This window comes from Fukomys damarensis, unplaced genomic scaffold (assembly GCF_012274545.1).
Source record: "Fukomys damarensis isolate Sample0158 unplaced genomic scaffold, DMR_v1.0_HiC HiC_scaffold_18, whole genome shotgun sequence".
In the NCBI taxonomy this organism is placed as follows: domain Eukaryota; kingdom Metazoa; phylum Chordata; class Mammalia; order Rodentia; family Bathyergidae; genus Fukomys; species Fukomys damarensis.
Genome location: NW_022900930.1, coordinates 29,372,665 through 29,393,305, shown reverse-complemented (window position 1 = coordinate 29,393,305; position 20,641 = coordinate 29,372,665). Strand labels below are relative to the sequence as shown.

At 33.5% G+C, this 20,641-nt stretch overlaps 1 protein-coding gene across 7 annotated transcripts in view; it reads left to right on the top strand.

The window, feature by feature from the left end:
- Wdr17 (WD repeat domain 17) overlaps positions 1–20,641 on the top strand; it is a 98,129-nt gene that overhangs the window by 60,166 nt on the left and 17,322 nt on the right. For 5 of the 7 annotated variants that reach the window (XM_010629805.2, XM_010629807.2, XM_010629801.2 and 2 more), the window contains 11 exons: positions 214–344; positions 618–743; positions 1,686–1,841; positions 3,950–4,014; positions 10,098–10,230; positions 10,683–10,774; positions 11,245–11,344; positions 12,531–12,670; positions 16,199–16,310; positions 19,137–19,278; positions 19,585–19,687. In XM_010629805.2, coding sequence (XP_010628107.1) covers positions 214–344; positions 618–743; positions 1,686–1,841; positions 3,950–4,014; positions 10,098–10,230; positions 10,683–10,774; positions 11,245–11,344; positions 12,531–12,670; positions 16,199–16,310; positions 19,137–19,278; positions 19,585–19,687 — 1,300 coding nt within the window. The remainder of the gene's footprint in view (positions 1–213; positions 345–617; positions 744–1,685; positions 1,842–3,949; positions 4,015–10,097; positions 10,231–10,682; positions 10,775–11,244; positions 11,345–12,530; positions 12,671–16,198; positions 16,311–19,136; positions 19,279–19,584; positions 19,688–20,641) is intronic. The other 2 variants (XM_010629806.2, XM_010629808.2) reach the window with 2 other exon arrangements.

Sequence of the window (20,641 nt, the reverse complement as noted above, 5' to 3'; positions counted from 1 at the left end):
GTTTTTTCTTTTTTCCCCATTAAATTTATTAGTACACTTAAAGCAAATAATACAGTTACATTTATCATTGGGATCTTGTACCTTTACATGATATGTCTTGGTTCTTACTTTTCCCCATACCCCTGAAAAAAATGTGAAAAGAGGAAAAAATGAAGATTTTATTTTTAAAGAATGTTAGAAATTCTTCTTCACTGAATTATATCTCTTAATCAGATTATGCTGTCGAACAAGGTGCTCCCCCTCGGATGTGTGGTAAAATGTCAAGAGATATCAAGCAAGAAATAGAAAAGCTAGCTGGTAATCCTCGAGTGAAAAAACTAAGACGGTTTTCAGAATGCTTATCTGTAAGTTTTACAGAAATTAAATGCGAACGTGTTCCCCTTAGCCAAAATGAATTGTTACAGCTGTTGTTATGAAATTGTCATATATCCATATTCCCTGTCCTAAGTGGGTCTTTTTAACATAATCTTTACAGTAAGGAAACATAAAACCAGAAACACATGAAATAATGTATACCTGTTATTTCAATTTAGATTATAATATATTTGAAAATGCAAAATGCCAGAAGGATTTTTATTCACTGTTACACTTTTGATTATTCTGTGTCAACATTTTAGCCTCCAGGTGGTAGTGACAATTTGTGGAACTTGGTCTCTGTGATAAAAGGGCAAGATGATAGCTTACTTCCTCAGAATTACTGCAAAGGAATAATGCACTTGAAACATCTGATTAAATTTAGTACTGTAAGTAAAGCATGCGGTTTGATGTGCTGAAGCAATTTTTCCCTTTTAAAGTAAAAAAATTATAATAGACATGATTAGATTGATAGACTGAAATAAATTAACACTGAAATAAATCTTCCATAAAACTTGTCATGACACTATGAATTATTTGAGAACAGATTAAGATACCCATACTTTTCAGAGTTGGTCTCTCATGAATTCTTCAAAGATCACTTGGAACTTCTTGAAATGCTTTATCTTCACCCTGTTACCAATGATTGTCAAATATGGACTACTCTGATTTTCATCTTAGAAAATCTAATGGCTACATACTGGGATATGTTTATTAGAACTCATCATAACATAGATGTTAATGAATTTCTATACAGAATTATTAGCTATATTATAAAAGGGCAGTATCTCGTATCACTAATGAAATCTGTCCTGGGAGCAAAAAGAAATGGTTAATTGTTGGAGTATGTTAGAAATAGTGCCAGGAATGTAATTTGATGATCATAAGGAACTGCTATTTTAATAATGATGAAGAACTTTCTTAAAACACAAGCTGAACATCTAATGACAGTGTCGAAAAAAAAGTCTATTGACGGTAAAGGAACCAAAGTGAGCCTCTGATTTTTAAATTTTAAATACTTAAATTTAAATATTTATTCCTTCATTCATTCATTTGGTTTTTTCTCTCTCCTACTTGGTGTGTGTCACTTTATCACTGCCTTTTGGCCTCTGGAACCACAACCACAACCTCTGGAGAGGGTTAAGGACACAGGGATGCAGCTTCATCTCTCCTAGTCTCCCCACATGCACCCTAAATATTATGTTTAACAATGCATCATAATTTATAGACAATAAGTACTGATTTTAACATTTAATTCTCAGTGCTATGTGCTTTTACAATGTACAGGTCTTACTAACAAAATTTTTAAATTGTGTTTTCTTTTTAACTAGTCTGAAGCCCAAGAACTAACAACAGTCAAGATGTCTAAGTTTGGTGGTGGTATTGGTGTACCTACAAAAGAAGAAAGATTAAAAGAAGCTGCCGAAATACACTTGAGATTAGGACAAATTCAGAGATATTGTGAACTAATGGTTGAACTCGGAGAGGTAATGTGCTAGTAAAATTAAATGAAGAAGCCTAGCTAATATTTTAAGTGTACTTAATTCTATATATTAAAAACATGAAGCTTATTTTTTCTCATCCAGTTGATTCTCTGGCAGTCTGAGATCAGGTGTGATCCAGGATAAAATCAGTTGTCTAAAATAACAGCTTCAGCATCACTTTAAACACCCATGTCCCTTCCCAGACCTACAGAATCATAAATTCTGGGAATGAAACCTAACAGTTTATGTTTTTATAAGTCCTCCTGATTATTCTCATTCATGATGAATTTCAGGAAGCTCTGCCTAGTGGCTAATTGCATATACTGGAATCCCCATCCCACACTGGCCTGAAGAGGGGTTTTCACTGGTGAAAGGTACTCATGAGCCATGTCCTGGTTTTTGTAGAGAGGTCAACAAAAGAGATTTTTCACAGCAAGATTAGGATGAATATGTGCCATTAAAATTCAAGAGAGTGACTTCTCTTGGTAGGTGGACAGTGGCTAGAATGTAACACAAAGGAAGGTTCTTGTTACCGGATGCTAGTTCCATGCATATATACTGTTTCTGAAAATTAATTAGGATTTCCCCCTTTCTGGTTAAATATTTTATCTCAATAAAAATTCTCAACCTCCCAAAACAAAGGACAAAATGACATGGACACATTTAACAGTTGATTATTATTTTTTAAATGTGTAGATTAGTTAATTTTGTTATTACAAAACATGATATTAAGAATAGTTGTAAGTAGTATAAATATAATTCACTTTTTATTTTTACAATGAAGTACTGCTTGACCTGAAGTATTACCATGTGCCATTTAAAAGTAAACTATGAAGTTTTGAATTTAGGAGCAATATAAAATTATTATTTATGAAATAATAAATATCTGATGTAAAAGTTACTTTTTTAATCAGAGTATTATTAGAAACATAATCTATTGAAACACAAAAGAAAAGGAATAAATAAATTTTGGTAGAACAGTGTTATTCTCTACCTTTCTGAGTTTTCTTTGGATGTGCATAATTTTAAACTCTCTTGAAACCTTTCTCAGGTATCTTTTTATAACAGGCAATTTTATTGTATAAATTCACTAGTATTAATGATTCATGAAATTGTGTTTGAAATTTTTTTAGACAACTAGGTCTGCTTATAATTTCTCAATCATCTTATAAACAGTTTCTATTTAAGTAAGTTTAATACTATGGAGTTAATGAAACACATTTTCACTTGTAAGTTATGATTTATTGAAAGTTAATTCAATTTAAATTTCAACTTTTTTCTTCCATTTGTCCCTACTGTAATAAAGACAAATATTCTCTAAAAACATTTTTAAGGTACCATTTAAGTAAAAATGATTTTAAATATGTAGTTTTAAAAATGATCTATTCAACATAATTTTCAAGTTAATTACCAATTTTTCTATCCTTAATTGTAGTAGAACCCTAGTGTCTTGGAGAGCCTTAGTTAAAATTAAGGTTTGACTTACGTAGAGGTGTTTCAGAATATTTGCACCTCACTTTCATTTTAATATTGTATTTGCCAAATTCCATATAACAGTCATAATCAGCCTTGATTGAATAACTTTTTTCAATAGTAGTCTATTTTTAAGATATGACAAGTATCCCTAATTATAAGGGAAGAAATGACAACAAATAAAATTTATAAAGAGAAGAAAGCAAGAAATAAAAACAGAAATCAATGGTGCTCTTGTTTGATATAGACAACATACAAATTTCAGTATTATTTATTTTAAACAAAGAACACTACAGAACAAATAATTCTGGTATTGCTAGAAGATGTTACAATATTTTCAAACTACATATTTCAATTACTATTCTCTCTAATTCTTTGCTTTTCCTCCATCTTTTTTTGCCCACATGTCTTTCCCTCTTTCCATTTCTTCTTTCTAGCTTTGGAATTGGATTTTCACTGCTGAATCATGAAGTTTTACATATTTTATAATAATATTTACTCTGTAGGGAATGAAATAAGTTGAATACAAAAATGTTCGAAGAAATCCAACAACTAAAAATTCTGTAAATATGAATTCACTTGTTAAAAGTCTGTTTAGAACTATGCAGTGTTCCTGTTCTTCTTGCCTATTATTCCAGTGGGACAAAGCTCTATCCGTTGCACCAGGGGTCTCTGTGAAATACTGGAAGAAGTTAATGCAGAGGTAAGGCAGAGGGTCTATGTCTAAATAGATGTTTTAAAAGCAACTATTAGAATAGACACACTATAAAAATATGGTAGTAGCTCTTGAGATTTCTTATCCTTATATTTTCTTAAATAATAAGTGAATTTTATCTGTACTGATACACTAAGTGAATTGGTTGCAAATCATTTTGGTATTCTTATATTTGTCTTCACATCTAATGGAGAGAGTAGAAGGTAAATTTCTCCATATTAATGCATAAATAGATATATCAGCAAAATACTGACTGATTAATGTATTGATATTAAAATATAAGGCAAAAGACTTTCTGAAGATTATCCAAAGTTTGTAGCATGCTGCCCTGGAAATAATTGTAACTGTTTTCTCTGGAACCACTAATTACTACAATTTCCTGTTCGTGAGTATAAGTGAGGTTCCGATGATGAAGGACAATCTGACCTCAGGGGAAATTTAGCACAATGTCCTTGTGTTAGAAGGCGATAAGCCAAGAAGATTTTTTGTGCAGGTGTATTAGTTTCTTAAGTTTGGCATAACAAATTACCACAAGTTGGGTGAATTAAAACAATAGAAATTTACTCTCTCACAGTTCTACGGACTAAAATTCCAACATGATTTTTTTAGTGGAGTTGGTTATTGTTGAGCTCTAGGGAAAAGTCAGTGCTGTGCTTCTCTCCTAGTTTCTGGTCTTCGACATCTCAAGGTTTATAGACGCATCACTCTAGTCTCTGTGTCATCTTCACGTGGCATGATCTCCTCTGCGTCTCTGTGCCTGCCTTTCCTTGTCTTAAAAGGATACGATTGTAACAAATTTAGGGCCTGCTCTCTTCTTACCCAAAATGATGCCGCATTAATTTAATAAATTACATAGGCAAAGACAAGTTTATTTCTATATAATGTTTACATTTACAGGTACCATGGTTTAGAATCTTAATATTTTATGTACATAACACATTTCAACTCAAAACATACAACTCTTTTTGTTTCATTCTACTGTATTCTATTCTGTTCTGTTCTCAACACATATTTATTTACTGCCCACTGTGTGACCATCATTGTGCTAGGCTGCTAATGTGCTATTTAATCTAAATGTCTCGGTTCTGACAGTAGAAACAGAAACCTGGTTTATTGTTTTATAGGACATGGTTTAGGAAAACATTAAACTAGCACCTACATACACAAACAAAATATCAGTCAAATCTAAGCATGATTTACTCTTACCATAGAAAGTAAACTGTTCCCTTGCACCTAGTCTCCCATTGGTAAGTTAAACAACAGGTTGGCTCTAGGCTTCACACTCTAGACTCCCAGAATCCTAAGTATGTCTCTATTTCTGTACCCTCACAACGCAATTGTGAATGTAACTGTTCCCACTGAATCCTTAATAAAAATCAAGTTAGCGATGTATACTTATTTCATAAGACATTGTTTCAACCCTACCAAAAACTTAATTGAATACTGCTTAATACCAAGGTAGAGCCATTCAATGTTAATAATTTGTAGAATGAAAGCAATGATCATTTGGTATTCTATTTGGTATTCTATTTTATATTTGATCGTTATACTTATTTTTGATATCATTTGGTATTTTATATTTGATTGTTAACACTGTTTTCTAGCATATATCTATATTATTATGCCACTACATTGCTCATTAAACTTGTATTTTCATTAGTACATGTCTTGGTTAGTTTTCTCCCATTGATGAGACAAAATACCTGACACCCAAAGTTAAAGGGAAAAAGGTTTATTTGGCTTATGGTTCGTAGAGGTTTCAGTCCATAATCTGCAGGCTCCAAGGCAAGGTGGCAGAGGGGCAACAGATCATAGCAGCAGGAACAGAAGAAATAACAAGTAAGTTTAACAGTGCATTTCTGCTCCTTAGTTTATTCAGACAACAGGGATTAGGGCCATGCCAAACCAATCATTCACATGTAGTGGCTTAATAAGGCCCTGAATCCAAGCAGCCTATATGAATGCATGAGGCTTTAGGGGACATCTAGACCCAAACCATCACAGCGCATGCTTGCAGGACACAACATTTACATTCTTTATGAGTTGGCACAAGTACATAGCACATATTAATGCTTTCACTCCCTTTCCCTCCTTTCTCTCCCTGCCTCCATCCCCTTCCCATTTGAGAAAAATCTACGTCCGTGCTTCCTGTTTTTTATTTTGAATCTGAGTTTCTCATGGAGAGAAACCATGCAATATTTAAGCTTTTGTGTCTCATTCATTTCACTTCACATTATGGTCTCAGAGTGCATCTATCTTCCTACAAAGGACAAATCTATCTTTGTGGTAGAATAGTACTCCATTGTGTGTGAGTGCCACGTTGTTTTTATCCATTCGTCTGTTGATGGACATATAGGGAGTTTTCAAAGTTTAACTATTATGACTTGTGCTGTTATAAACATGGGTGTGCATATTTCACTGTAATATGATGTTTTTAATTCTTCAAGAAGAAACCCAGAAGGGGAATAACTGGGTCAAATTAAATTTCTAGTTTTAGTGCACTGGTTTACATAGTAGTTGTAGTACTTACCTTACACCAACAGTGTAGAAGAGTTCCTTTATCTCTCACAAGCATTTGTTATTATTTGAATTCTTGATGATAGCCATTCTTTCTGGAATATGATGGAATCTCAGTGTTGTTTTAATTTGCATTTCACTAATGGCCAGTGATGCCAAACATTTCTTCATATATTTATTGGCCATTTGTACTTCTTCATTTGTAACGTGTCTGCTCATTTCACTTGCCCGTTATGTATGGATTCACAATGTGATGTGCCCTCAGATACAATGTAACAGAGAAACCCTGTTCTAAACTGGGATGTTTGAACAGAAATATAAAGGATTTATAGGAAATGGTCAGCTGAAGAGGCTAGAAAAAGTAGTCCAGGCCTAGGGAGAGTAAAAAATCTAAAATGGGGCTTGAGTATAGAAGGTAGTGGGGGGGGGCAAGTGAGAGTGGAAAAGTAGACAGGTGCTAAAGGTTTTAGGGCCTTTTATATGTTAATTTTTTTCTTTCTTCTTAATCTTAAGAGGTTGCCGTACACTGGGGTTTTGAAACAAAACAAAGACCAACCAAAACAAAACTCTTTGGAGAATATCTGAATCAAATGGGATGTGAGATCAGTAGTTGTTTTTGAGCATGTTGAACTTGAGACTATTCTGTAACTTTAACAGTAATTTCAGAAAGATAATCTTCATTCACTAACCGAAGAGGAAATCTGAACAACATGGAGATATTGTTGACCTTAATAAGAGCTGATGAGGTGAAAAGGAGACAGAAGCAAGATGAGGAGCTCAGTGGAGCCCTGGGAGGGAGGGAAGCAGATGAGCATTATTCAGTTCTTCCAACTCGTTTCTTTTTTTCTTTTCTTTTGTGTGTTTTTATTTCCTTTTCTCTTTTATCAGTATGTGTTTGTAGTTCACAATGCTTCCATTCCCTTGAGGTGTTGATACACGTGTATAACACATAGTAATTACATGTCCCTTTCTCTGCTCCCCCCCACCTTCCATCCCGTGCTCCCCTTCCCATTTTAGAAAGAGCTATGTGCCTACTTCCTATTTACTGTCTTTTGTTTCACACTTTATGTAAAGCCAATACATGACTTTTTTTTTCTGCTCCTTAGTCTATGTGGTGGTCATAAAATGGGCTGCCCACAAACCACAAGTTTATAATTCACAAATCACCCAGACACTGGTTGGCAGTCTCTCCAGAGAGATAGAATATTGTTTCTAAACAGCTTCTTTTTTTTCATTGAGTTTATTAGTACATTTTAGGTATGCAGTGCAGTTACATTCATTACTGGGATCTTGTACCTCTACATGACAGGTCTTGGTTCTCAATTTTTCCCCTTGTCCCTATCCTCCCTTCACCCTTCCCCATTTACAAACACCTCATTTCCAATTTTTTCATTTTCTCATATTTTTTTCTTTTCCTTTATTAGCTTTCCCCTACCCTTCCCACTTTCCCTACACCTTTAGCCCCTTTCTTCCTATTTCACATTGTCAAGAACTCAAAACAGTCAGCCCCCCAAAATATAAAGACCCGATTCAAAAATGGGCATCTGAAATGAACAGACATTTCTCAGACAAAGAAGTATAAACAGAAGGTAAATATATGAAAAAATCTTCCACATCACTGGTCATTCAAGAGATACGGATGAAAACAACACTGACATTCCATCTCACCCCACAAAGAATGGCTGCTATCAAGAAATCAACCAATAACAAATGTTGCCGGGGTTGTGGGGAGAAAGGAACTCTTCTCCATTGTTGGTGGGAGTGCAGACTGGTGCAACCACTATGGAAATCAATATGGAGATACCTCGAAGAGCTGGGACTGGAGGTTCCATTTGACCCAGCCATCCCTCTGCTGGGTATCTTTCCAAAAGAATTAAAAGAATCATATCACAGAGATATAGGCACACCTATGTTTATAGCAGCACCATTTGTAATAGCTAAAACTTGGAAACAGCCCATTGCCCATCAAATGGAAACTGGATAAAGAAGATGTGTTTTTTCTATAAAATGGAATACTACTCAGCCATAAAGAATGAGAAATTAGAGTCATTCATAGGAAAGTGGATACATATTGAGGATATACTCCTAAGTGAAATAAATAAGTCACACATGTTGAAATACTGAATAGTTTCTCTGGTGTGAATAAACGATAATAGTACATGAGATCCTAATGATAAACAGCTTCTTTTTAAGGAACTTGTTTCTAAACAGCTATATTGAGGAGATCAGGGTTACATGGGAATAACATAGCTACTTTGGAGTACCCCACCTCACAATGTACTGGAGACTATGAAAAGGCGGCTAAGCAGAAAAATTATATTTGTACCTTCACAAAGACTAGAATTTGAACTCTAATTTAATTTCAATGCAGCATAAATTAAATCTGAAGTTATTTTCAAAGGAAACTAAAGTTAAATTTTAAGGATGGGATTAACTAGATTGGTTTAGAAAATACCCAGGGGTTGGACAGGAAGAAAGACAAGCAGACAAGCAAGAAGTGATGGGTGCAGAGGCAGACAGGTATGCAGAATCAGATACATGTATATCTCATGATTTCTTTTTTCCACTCACATATGTGAAACTCTAATTTTTAAAAATTTCCTTTAATTATCTAGCACAAACACTTAAAACATTCTATATCTTATTACTTTTATGTTCATATATTATACTTTTTAATGTTTTTGAAAGTACTTCATTTTAGATCTATATTGCTATTCTCATTAAAATATTTAAAAGTCTCTGTCTTTAACAGCACATATACCTACATATTTAATTAATCCATGCTTTACAGTTTATTTGGAGAGAAGCACATTGGCCATTTTACTTTTTTTTTCCTTTTTATTGAGTTTATTGGTACAATCTAGGTATACAATACAATTATATTCATCATTGGGATTCTGTACCTTTACATAATAGGTCTTGATTCTCATTTTTCCCCTTGTCCCTGCCCTCCCTTCACCCCCTCCTCCCCTCCCCATTTACAAACACTTTATTTCCATTTTTTCAGTTTCTCATAGTTTTTTCTTTTCCCTTATTACCTTTCCCCCACCCTTCCCACTTTCCTTACACCTTTAGCCCTTTACTTCCTATTTCACATTATTAATTGTCTCATTAGGATCCTGTGTACTATTATAGTTTTTCACACCAAAGAAACTATTCAGTATTTCAGTTAAAGAAATCTCTGTATGAACCTTAAAAATAGAGAATCCTAAAATAAAACTAAAAAGGAAAGTAAAAGAGAAAAGGCAATGATGTAACATCAAAATTAATTGATAAATCAGTTTGATTTTGAGACCTGAAATGTTTGAACATTTAAAATTTGAAAATATACAATGTTCTAAGGGCAAACAAGCACTTTTGGTAATTAATATTTTATATTTCCCTTATTTAGGACTTGATTATATGTGATTTGATTATAAGAGTTTTTAAAAATGATGTCAAAGAGCTATCTGATATCTGCTACAAAATTTTAGATATGCCTTTATAAAATACCAGTTCAACAGAAAAATTTTAAATTGCAGTTTAATACAGTGAAAAACATACTTTTTTATTAGGAGAGCTGACCAGTTGATCCAGGAAGATAAGGATGATGTCATTCCATACTGCATAGCTATTGGTGATGTGAAAAAACTAGTCACTTTTTTTATGTCAAGAGGTCAACTTAAAGAAGCACTGCTTGTCGCACAGGTACCAATATATGAATACAGCGACACATACAATGGTGAGGAGTCATATAGAAGGGAGAAAATTGTGCTGAAGGGTTCGCCTTCATAAATTTATAGTCATGAGTCATGAGATGGCTTGGTTTCTGCCCACCTCCCCAACTTTCTGCCTCAACGTTTTAGTCATGCAATCTTTGTTCACAGAATTTAATTTAGTCCTTTAAATATCCATGCATCTCTGAGCTCTGCATATGCTGCTGATGGTTCCACACCGTACATTTGAACCAGTTTTTTAATCATTTACTTGAAGCTTCACGTCACTACTCACATACTTGCATTGTTTTTCAAGTTCTGAGGTTGTTTCCTAATATAGTATAAATTTCAAACACTAAGTATGACTTGTTCAAAACAATATTCTGCAAGTGGTTAGTTATCAACAGTTAGCTAAAGATTAATAAAGGCTTAATTAAATTCTAGGCTGCATGTGAGGGAAATATGCAAACCTTACATGTTTCTACATCTAAAGGAGCTTCACATTCTGATGATATCTACAAGGAAGATTTTAATGAGTGAGTGATTTTTGTTTTGAATCAATACTTTTTGTGATTGATTTCCCTTTAGGAGCTTTGGAGGGCCATGTAGTTGGCCCTTCTCTGTATGCCAGGGACTGGCACCTGTACTCCACTGTATTCCTCCGCATTGCCTACGTTCACGAAAGCATCTATCCATGGAAGTACAGAATGTCAGACATGGACACACAGCCATACACATTTTCTATAGCTTCCGGAAAAATAACGTAATTCTTAAAGGCTGGTGAAATCCTTGGGGAGGATGGGGTGGTAAAAGTAAAGTGTGCGACTTTCTTTGCTTTTTTTTCCCCCCCGAAAGTTCAAACCTAAGTCAAGGATGTAAAATAAAGTCCTGTTTGATGATTTGACTCACAAAAGAATATTACTTAATATTTATTGTGGAATTTTTGTGTTAATAAATGATATATATATATTTTTTTTTTTCTTTTTCTTTTTCTTTTTCTTCCTAGACTTCTGCACAAAGTCAGTGAGGAATTGGCAGAATGGTATTTTCAGGATGGTCGGGCAGTGCAAGCTGCATGCTGCCATCTAGCGGTAGATAATGTTGAGGTACAACATTTCAAGTTGGTTTATGTAATGAAAGTTCTTTGGCTGTGTCATGGTATTTGAAGGGAAGGATTAAGAGATGTGTGTGTAAGATCTGGTTTTGCATTCTTTTGAGCTTGAGTAACTACACGCTTAACCGTACATGTAAACACTGTAGACTATGAGCACTCTTGTATTTATTTTTCCCCATTAAGTTTATTGGTACATTTAAAGTAAACAACAGTTACATTTATCATTGGGATCTTGTACCTTTACATGAAATATCTTGGTTATTTTTCCCTATAACCCTGCCCTCTCTTCATCCCCTTCAACCTTCCCTATTATGTATTTATGAAAACCTTACTTCAAATATTTCATTATGGATGAAATATTGTATTCATAGACAAGAAGTGATAGTGTGTCAGAAAAGAAAAAAGTGCTGGATTTAGAACTCAATGAATTAACCCTGAGTCATGTTTCTGTCACTTACTGTCTTGTTATGTATTCTCTCAAATCTCAGATGTCCTCAACTGTAAAATATGAAAATGTGAATACCTACCTTACCTCCCTTATGTGTAGTTGTTTGGATTATGGTAATACATACAAATGAAAGAAAGCACTTGTTTTTAAGTATACTTCAGTGTATTATTCACGATCTTATACTTTTAAGGTACATTCCAATTGACCCACTCATCAATATTAAGTAAATGAAAGATTTCATTTTGCATTTATCCTCAGATGTATTGGATTTAAGAAATTGTCATTGTGCGATCTCAAAGAAGCATTTCTTTATTTATTTATTTAGTACTGGGGCTCGAACTCAGGTCCTTGAGCTTGCAAGGCAGGTGCCAGAAACACTGAGCTAAATCACCTGCCCTTCAAGACACTTTTAACGATTTATTTTCTAGTACATTGACTAACATGTTGAGAGTATTGCAGAGTATTAGTAATTAATTTATAAAATAGAAATAAGATTTCTAAAGTTTTAAATTTTGAACTGTTAAAATTCTCAATATGTCCCATCATCTGCTTTTTCATATGAAAATTTTGATCACTCTTATTTAGGTACTATGTAGGAATATTACAATCAATATTTTATAAGAATAATTTATTTAAAAGTTAATTTTTATCTACTTTATGAGCATGGAGGGGAATGATGGTCCTACCCAGCATCTATGAAACTGAAGAAATTATTTTCTTATTGAGCAAGCTTGCTATGGCATACCTAATTCGTGGAAATGAACTGGAGTTGGCAGTCTCAGTGGGCACAGCACTAGGAGAACCTGCAGAACCAGCAACCCACTATGCCTTAGAATTACTGGCGAGAAAATGCATGATGATTCCAACATGGTGAGAGTTTCTAAAATGAAAGAATAATTTTATAGTGACATGCATTTTATAAAAATATTGTAAATTTTATTTGATAAGATATGCCACAGGAGAATATAGGATCTACTGTCTTACAAAGGATATTAGGTTACTGTATTTGTCAGCTTTCCTGTCTCTTGTGCAAAATATCTCGCACCTAGAACTTATAGGAGAAGGGGTGTATTCTTAGCCTACAGCTTTAGAGGTTTCTTCTGGCTCTGATTCAGAAACATCGTAGGCAAAAAGTATGGAGGTGAAATGCTGCTCAACTTGAGGTAGCTGAGAGGCAGAGAGAGGGAGAGTAGAGAGGAAGGGACCAGGGACCAGATGCAGGCCCCCAGGGTCACATTCCCCAGACCCACTTGTGTACCTCTTAAGATTATGAAGACTAGATCTTCCCCCCATCTTAAAATTTTACATATCTACACTTTCTTTTGTGAGATATTGTGTTGTAGTTTAGGACCAGAAAATAGTCACTTCTGTAAGAAAAAGCAATAATAAAGATGGTTTTGCTGAAGGCTTGGAATAGTCCATCTCTCCAAACTCTGGCAGTACTTCCTAGAGGTAGACTCTGGAAAGCCCCTGGGTAACCTGAAAATGTAGGTCAAAACAATTCTCTCTCAGATCTCAAGAGTCCTATTCCTAGATCGTGCAGTCTGGCATTAAGGGCACCTTTAAGAAAGCTGTCTGTCATTCAAAAGATGGTTGTTGAGTCAAGATGATTTTAGAGTTTTATCTTCTCTTTCCCCAGAGTTCTTACACCAAAAGCACATATGTTTAAAGATCTTCTAACTAGCTGTATTAGTTACTTTTAATTAAAAAGATATATTAATTGTAACTCTGCCCTCGGGAATTTCTCCTGTATTTAGTCATAAATACGTGTACTAGAAATTAAAAATTCAAAATCTAAAGAAAATATGGTGCTGACTTGGTTTATTTCTAGAGAAGTCTGTGATCTTTGTAGTGATTAGTAGAGTTCCAGAAATTAAAAGGAAACAGCTACAAAATTTAGAGAGAAGTTTCATGATTTTATAAATCAAAAACTTCATACTTTTTACATTTACTAATAAAAGTTTGTTTCTACTTGATATTCATCATATACTCAGATATTCATATTCAACATTTTCTTTTTAGTTTTCCATTTGTTGGATACAGGTATTACCTACATTTTTTTAAATATGTTTATAAAAATTTTATGTATGTACTATTTTGTATACACATTTAAGAACCATCTCTGGGGCTGAGGATTTAGCTCAGTGGTTCCACCAACTGCCTCACAAGCACAAGGACCTGAGTTCAATCCCGGTACAAAAAAAATGAAAAAAAAAAAAAAAAAAAAAAAAAAAGAAAGAAAAAAGAAAAGAACCATCCCTGTATTAAAAACTGTACCTTAGCTACTTTCACTTTATTTTAGATTATTCCAATTTATATATGTAATTTATATAACTTATAGCAAATAAAAACTAACAGCAAATCAAAACAGTTCCTATAACTCAGGCACAAAATCATTCATGACTTTATACTTAAAACGTATAAATAAATGAACTATGGACTTCTAGAATAGCAAATAATAGCTAAGCTAAATAAAATAAGTGCTCTCATAATGAAATCTGAGTTTGATAATTTTGTCTGTATTATTTTATATATACACACACATTTTCCCTCCATCAGTGTGCTGAATTTTAAAAAAATAATAAAATTTGTTAGCTTTGCTATAAATTTTACTATATTAGGATATAATTCTATGGTAAGAAAGTCATTTGTTCTTAGTTGATAGAAGTTTAAATATTGTTTTAATACAGCTGTTTAATATAGAGTAAAAGCGAATGATAATTGTGTATTTTCATGGACAGTATTTAAAACTTATTTGTGTTAGAAAATATATAAAATCATTCTTAACTTTTTAGCAAGAACAGACAAACTATTCTAATTTGGAAGTTATAAAAACTCTCAAAGCTTTACATACTGGTAATAGAAATACATGGCAGTTTGCAAAGACATTATGTTTAGTTATTAAATGGTTATGGGAAATAATTTAGTAAATCTCTGTTGACATACAGAAAATTGTTAAGAAAATGTTGAATTATTATTTTATGGTAACTCACTAAAGTTTTATGTTAATTATAAAAGCTTTAAGTAATCCTAATTTATAATGCTACTATTCTAATAGTGTAGGGTGTGTGTGTGTGTGTGTGTGTGTGTGTGTGTGTGTGTGTTCTTTAATATAATTTTGGATTTGATACCAGAGGTTACAAATAATCTCCATTTCTATTCTGTACTACCTACTCTTGAGTAAGACCTCTTGTTTAAACAAAATGTTGATTCACATAAATAGCCAATATATATTTTTCTAAAGTCTTCATGAACAAAGTGAAAGGACTCTCAGAGTCCCTGGTGCATACCTTTATAAATTCTCCCTTGAAACATCACCTATACTAAAGTCATCCTGAATATTTTTTTCACTTTTTTTTCTTTTTATTGAGTTTATTGGTACAATCTAGATCTATAATATAGTTACATTCATCATTGGCATCCTGTACCTTTACATAATAGGTTTTGATTCTCATTTTTTCTCCTTGTCCCTGCCCTCCCTTCACTCCCTCCTCCCCTCCCCATTTACAAACACTTTATTTCCTTTTTTTCAGCTTCTCATATTTTTTTTCCTCTCCCTTATTACCTTTCCCCCACCCTTCCCACTTTCCCTACACCTTTAGCCCATTACTTCCTATTTCACATTATTAATTATCTCATTAGGATCCTGTGTACTATTATAGTTTTTCACACCAGAGAAACGATTCGGTATTTCAGTTAAAGAAATCTCTATATGAACCAATTGCTTGAAAAATGAGTAACATCTTAAACCGCTGAAAATGGTTTGAAACTTTTCTGAATTATGATACTCGCAACCAAAACTCTTCACCTAATGAATTGAAAAGAGCATTTTATGAAAAATAATTTATTTTAAAGCTGTTAAATCCACATCATTTTATATATAACCCCTTCAATGGCTAATTCAGTCTTTGAGAAGTAAATAAGCAAATTACACTTATATCAATTCTACTGAAAGCTTAAGAAATATGCAGAGTACCAAAAATTCTAAACTCCAGCTAATAGAATTTCCATTATTGACGAAGATAACAGAAGTTGATCAGAATTACCTTTCACAAAACTGGCTTTATAGTTTGCTGTTAAAAACATATCCAAAACTACTTAATTTGCCTAGAGAATTAGCCTATCATAATAACCTTGGTTGTAGATATGTAAAGACTTGTGTATGTAAAGATTAGTTTTTAAAGACAATATTGTATTTAGGAATTTGATAATTTATTTTTCACAATTTTTTATCTGTAATGTACATTTAGAGGGGTTTCATAATGAACTAGAAAATTAGTACTGTTTGTATAGGTTGAAAGTACAGGAAGTACAGCATGTGAGTCTTTTTTTGAAGTAACTAAGATCCTATTTTTAGATCATTTCCTCAGTGAAATTTCTCCTTTGATTTGTGAACAGGAATTTGGCAGCTGATCTTCTCCTGATGATTCCTAATAATGAACTACATTTAGTAAAACTCTGTGCTTTCTACCCTGGGTGTACTGAGGAAATAAATGATCTTCATGAGAAGGTATGTTGATAAAATTTAAGAATCGCATTTGAAATGCAGTACTGTAATTCAATTAGATTTAAGTTCAAGGAACTACAGATACCATGCAGAAAAGTATGTGTGTGGTCCCTTTGAGATTCTTATAAATTCAAAACATTGTAACAATAAGTCACATTTGTGGAGCTTTTTTATGTGCTTGTCACTGTAAATTTTTACATGTATTTGTATATTACTTTATTTTCATGAAAGCATGAAAAGCAGGGAGTATTGCTCTAGTTTACAAAGAAAGCCAATTCAGAGATGAAAGGTACTTGCCTAAATTAATGAAAAGTGGAATAAGAATTTCAACTTCCACAAGTCTTTCCCCAAATCCCAAACCTTTCCACTATATCAACTTGCATCTGAACGACGTTTGATAACTCTTTGAGAGACAACTTTTTGAAAAACATAACGAAATATAAGGATATTTGTAAACATTATACGAAGTATTTTTTCTTCTTTTGATTGAGTTTATTAGTACATTGTAGGTATACAGTACAGTTACAGTCATTACTGGGATCTTGTACCTTTACATGACAGGTCTTGGTTCTCATTTTTTTCCCCTTGTTCCTGCCCCCCCCACTTACAAACACTTTATTTCCATTTTTTCATTTTCTCATAGTTTTTTCTTTTCCCTTATTACCTTTCCCCTACCCTTCCCACTTTCCCTACACCTTTAGCCCTTTTCTTCCTATTTCACATTGTTAATTATCCCATTAGGATCTTGTGTACTATTATAGTTTTTCACACCAGAGAAACTATTCGGTATTTACACATGTGTGACTTACTTGTTTCACTTAAGAGTATATCCTCAAAATGTATCCAATTTCCTATGAATTACTCTAATTTCTCATTCTTTATGGCTGAGTAATATTTCATTTTATAGAAAAACCACATCTTTATCCAGTTTCCATTTGATGGGCAAATGGGCTGTTTCCAAGTTTTAGCTATTACAAACTGTGCTGCTATAAACATAGGTGTGCATATGTCACTGTGATATGGTTCTTTTAATTCTTTTGGAAAGAGACCCATCAGAGCTATGGCTGGGTCAACTGGAACCACTAGTCCTAGCTCTTTGAGGTTTCTCCATATTGATTTCCATAGTGGTTGCACCAGTCTGCACTCCCACCAACAATGGAGAAGGGTTCCTTTCTCCCCACAGCCCCGCCAACATTTGTTATTGTGCGATTTCTTGATAGCGGCCATTCTTTGTGTGGTGAGGTGGAATCTCAGTGTTGTTTTCATCTGCATCTCTCGAATGACCAGTGCTGTGGAAGATTTTTTCATATATTTACTTGCTGTTTTTACTTCTTTGTCTGAGAAATGTCTGTTAGATGCCCATTTTTTAATTGGGTCATTATATTTGAGGGGGCTGATTGTTTTGAGTTCTTTATATATTCTAGATAATAGTCCTTTGTCTGAGGAACAGCTGGTAAAAATTTTTTCCCACATTGTAGGTTGTCTCTTAGTTCTGTTAATGGTTTCTTTTGCAGTGCATGTCCACTCCTTTGTCAAAGATGAGGTAGCTAAGTATATCAGGAATTGTTTTTGTGTCTTCTAATCTGTTCCACTGATCCTCAGATCTGTTTCACAGCCACAACCATGCTGTTTTTATCTCTGTGTTTTTGTAGTATAGTTTCAAATTGGGAATTGTTATACCCGCTGCCATGTGTCTGTTGCCTAGGATGGTGTTTGCTATTCTAGGTCTCTTATGGTTCCAAATGAATTTTGGGATTCTTCATTCTAGTTCTGTGAAGTATAGTGTTGTAATTTCAATTGGCATTGCATTGAATCTATATAGCAGTTTTGGTAGTATGGCCATTTTCAGTAGTATAGTTTCAAATTGGGAATTGTTATACCCGCTGCCATGTGTCTGTTGCCTAGGATGGTGTTTGCTATTCTAGGTCTCTTATGGTTCCAAATGAATTTTGGGATTCTTCATTCTAGTTCTGTGAAGTATAGTGTTGTAATTTCAATTGGCATTGCATTGAATCTATATAGCAGTTTTGGTAGTATGGCCATTTTCACTGTGTTGATTCTTCCTACCCAGGAGCAGGGGATATCTTTCCTTTTTTTAAATATCCTCTTCGATCTCTTTTTTCAGAGTGCTGTAGTTTTCAGTGTAGAGGTCTTTTGCTTCTTTTATTAGGTTGATTCCTAGATACTTCATTTTTTTTTTTTGGATGCTATTGTGAAAGGAATTATTTCCCTATTTTCTCTCTCAGTGAGATTCTGCATTTTAACAGAAAAAAATGTACTGTGTGGCTTTTCATTTTGTAATAGTGAAAAAATCATAAACCAAAAATCTCCACTTTGTAGGCATTTCAGAATGTCAAATTTTAGAGTTTATACATTTTTCTAGCCTTGTTGAAATAAAATTGCTTGGTCTTCAGCTAAATAAAATGATAGTGAAGAGGACAATGAAACACCTTTTATGTTTGCTGCATTTAATGTGGCTTTAGACAATGTTTATGTTTGTTTATGTATGCTTATTTTAAAATAATTGTTTTCAATACTTTTTGATAAATTCATTTGTGGGCACTAATTCCAATATTACAATAAGGACAGCTTAATTACACATCTTTTATTAGGCATTTGACAGAAACTACTGACTCATAACTAAGGACACACTGTTTTTTATCTTAAGGATGGTTTCATAAATGTATACTTAATACAAATAATCTCATTTACACTTATTTTGAGCAATATAAATAAAACAGCCTGGATACAAGGAAATATTCAATACTTACTCTGTTGCTCTTATAACTCTATTGCTATTAGAAATATTGTTATCAAATTATTTCCTAGTGCAAGCTACCCATGGTAAAAGAATGTATGCAGTTAGCTGAGACAGCCCATGCAGATGGCAATGTGTTTGAAGCTATAAAATATTATTTACTCTGTCAAGAACCTGAAAAAGCCCTTCCTATTGGTGTTGGCTTTGTTAAAGGTAAGTTTTAGATTGATGATATAATTTTTAAATCTACTCTGTCATTTCATCTTTTTGTTCAGCTTGATGATCAATCTTAAAATGAAGCTTTAGTTATCCTACATTTAAGAAAGAGATTACTGTAGTGAAATATGGCATGTCTTCTGATTCTGTAGTATGGGGACCTGAAAAATACTGAACAGAAAAAATAGTTCTAAAGTAGAAAATAAAAAGATAGGACTGACTGGTGCAGATTTATCGATATAAGTTAAGAATTGGTTAAATACATTTCAATATTTATAATCAGAGAATCTTTTATTTTCCCAGACTGCATCAGTAATTCAGATTGGACCTTGGATACCATTTACCCTGTTCTTGACCTATTAAGTTACATGCGTACTGAAAAATTGCTCTTGCATACATGTACTGAGTGAGTACTGTTTCTCAAAGCTGAAAAAGAGAATCAAATGTAAGGTTTGAAATGCTTCAACTATTGGTGTTCAGATCAAGAAATAGGACCAAATTGGACTGGCAGCTGCACTTATAGAAAAATTATACATTTGTCATTTTCTTCTTTAAAAGCACAAAGGTCAACTTGAACGTTAAATATTAGTGGTCCTGTTTAGCAATATCTACTGTGTATATACTAATGTGTGTGTGTGTTTGTGTGTGTGTGTGTGCCTATACAAGTCATAATTATGTACACATGGTTCAAAGAAGCCTCGGTCAAATCATTCAGATTTTGAGTCTCAAATCCTCGAGAAACTAATGGTCATATTTACTAAATATCCTTTCTATGTAAGACATCATACTAGGCTTTGGGGACAGTGATATAAGTACTAGGAGATAGAAAATGAATGTCAACCCTAAATTCAACTACCATTTAAGGACATTGTTATCCATATAGCTAAAGCCGCCAGAGTCAGCTATGATGTGAAAGAGAGGCTTTGGAATCTTTTTTAATACCTATGTGGGAAAGATGATTCAACAGCTTAGGAAACTGGCAGATTTCTCCAGCAGAAAATATAGCAGATATTCTCCATGCAATGTGCCACAAATTCCTATATCTGAGCAAAGGGGTTATTTAGAAATAAATGGTATGAAAAATATATAAGGTAAGAGCTAGAAAAACTAGGTTAGTGGTGGGGCACATGCTTAGCATGCTTGAGGCCCTGGGTTCAATCCCTAGCACTGCAAGGAGAAAATAACAATGAGGAAATAAAGAAAAACAAACATGTAAGAGTTTAATACAATTTAAAGACTTTCATTCTAAATTACAGTTTATAACACGAATGTCTGAGTAGGAATTAAATTATTAGCAAATTATCTCTGAAGTTACAGAATTTTCAAAACATGTCACTAGAAACTTCACTCATCAGAATAA